A 1,741-nucleotide genomic window follows, 5' to 3' on the forward strand; every position below is an offset into this window, starting at 1 on the left:
TTGCCACGGCAGAGCTGTGGCCATGGGAGCCCCGGGGGAGCTGCCCCAGATGTTATTTTTCATCAGGATCGCAAGGGGAGAAGGCAAAAGGGGGGGGGGGCAGGTTGCAAGACGACCAACGCGTGGAAACCGAGCCGCTGTTGCTGGGAGGAAAATGCCCGACAGCTTTCTCCAAGCCACTGAAAACGCGAAAAAGTAAAGCGTAGTTTAAAAATAAAATAAAATACGCGGGGTACAATGGAGGCTCGCGGAGCTTTAGTGATCCAAAAGCTTAAGCAGTCTGCCGTTCTCGTCTGCTTGCTGCAAAGACGTTTCCTTCCACTTGCATGAGCTGGGGGGGGGGGGGGGGAGGGGGACAGACCGAGAACGGTGCGGTTCTTCTCCCCACCTCCAGGAGGAGGGTGCTTGCTGCAGATGGCAACTAGGCTCCTTGCTCCCTTTTCCCTCCCCTGGAAAGGTAGCAACTACTTGCTCCAGTTAAAGGCGCTTCTGCTACAGCCGCAGCGTCCTCCCACTCGCTCCATCGTGGGTTCTGCCTGACAGCCTCAATTAAAAAGGGGCTTCGCCATCGGATCGGCGTGTCACGCTCTAGGAGGCGGGACCTGGGCGGGAAAGAGCAAGACAGGGAGGCGAGCCTTAAAGGGGACGCAGCAGTTCCTTCTCCTCTGCCCGTTTTCTGGAACCCACTTGTATGATCTGCGCTTCTTGCCTACTTCCTCCTCCTGCGTATGTATGAATTTAAACCCCCCCCCCCTGTGCATTTGCTTGAAGCTCTGCCCGATATACTTGTGAATCAATATTCCTAGGCTCGAACTGAATCCCCCCCCCAAAAAAACCCCAACAACACTAGATTAACAGAACAATCCTGAACAGGTCTGTTCAATGGACCAGGAAAGTGTTTTTAGGATTGCAATGTAAGAATTGCGTTTCTTCATATGGGGTATGTGTTTACCTGTGACATTTTTATGACTTTTTGCTATGCTGTGACATTTCTATGCAGTCTACAATTTATCTTTTCCGCCAGAAGGGAATGTGCTTTGTTTCTTTCGCGTGCTTTACGCACGTCCCGGCCTGGCCTCTCGACCGATCCCATGTCACGTAAACGGGGGAGAGAAACAGGAAGGAATCTTGCGTACACAGTGCTGGGATGCTCCCGTGTTCTCTCTGGCAGAGGACTGGAGAACAGAACACTCTGTGTCCCTCAGGAATAGTCGGCAGCCCCCTCTAAGATGAGTTACTCTGAGCTAGCTATAAGAAGTTTATAGATAGACTGCAGGTCCCCCCCCCCCCGAGAGGGAGAGCTGCAGTACTCGTCCTAGAGGATAAAGTATTCAAGCCACAGACCTTCTAGACATGTCACTGTCGTCACCGCTTCAGCCTTGTGTGATTTACGACCGCTCTAGTGCCTGAGAGGACGGCAGCAGGGAACGTGTGTGATTCCAGGGCGGCAGGCGGAGAGGTCTTCGACTCTAAGCGAGACACAGTAGTCTCCCCTCTCCCGCCTTGCCTGCAAAGGGAATTGCCTCCCTTTGGCCCGAAGTGACAAGAAGCTTCGTGGGCTACTCCGGAGCCTCTTGTCGTGGTAAAGGGGAAGCCACCAGATTCTCTCCCTGAGATCCACAGCCATGCACCACCCCGGTCTTAAGTATGCTCTTCCAAGGTGGGTGGAAGGAGTTAAATAGGGATTAAAAAGGAAAAAGGACAGGCACTGCCGGGTGCTGCTTGCGCTGGTAAATAACTA

The 1,741-nt window shown here is 53.2% G+C and overlaps 1 protein-coding gene across 1 annotated transcript in view; it reads right to left on the bottom strand.

Moving 5' to 3' along the window:
• The window catches only part of DUSP7 (dual specificity phosphatase 7), an 8,675-nt gene extending 8,355 nt beyond the window's left edge, over positions 1-320 (bottom strand). Inside the window, exon 1 of the mRNA XM_015407759.1 lies at positions 5-320. Within this exon, the coding sequence (XP_015263245.1) occupies positions 5-63 (59 nt within the window). The 5' untranslated portion in view covers positions 64-320. The remainder of the gene's footprint in view (positions 1-4) is intronic.
• Positions 321-1,741: the final 1,421 nt, after the last annotated feature.

This window comes from Gekko japonicus, unplaced genomic scaffold (assembly GCF_001447785.1).
Source record: "Gekko japonicus isolate JY-2015 unplaced genomic scaffold, Gekko_japonicus_V1.1 scaffold2400, whole genome shotgun sequence".
Classification (NCBI taxonomy): domain Eukaryota; kingdom Metazoa; phylum Chordata; class Lepidosauria; order Squamata; family Gekkonidae; genus Gekko; species Gekko japonicus.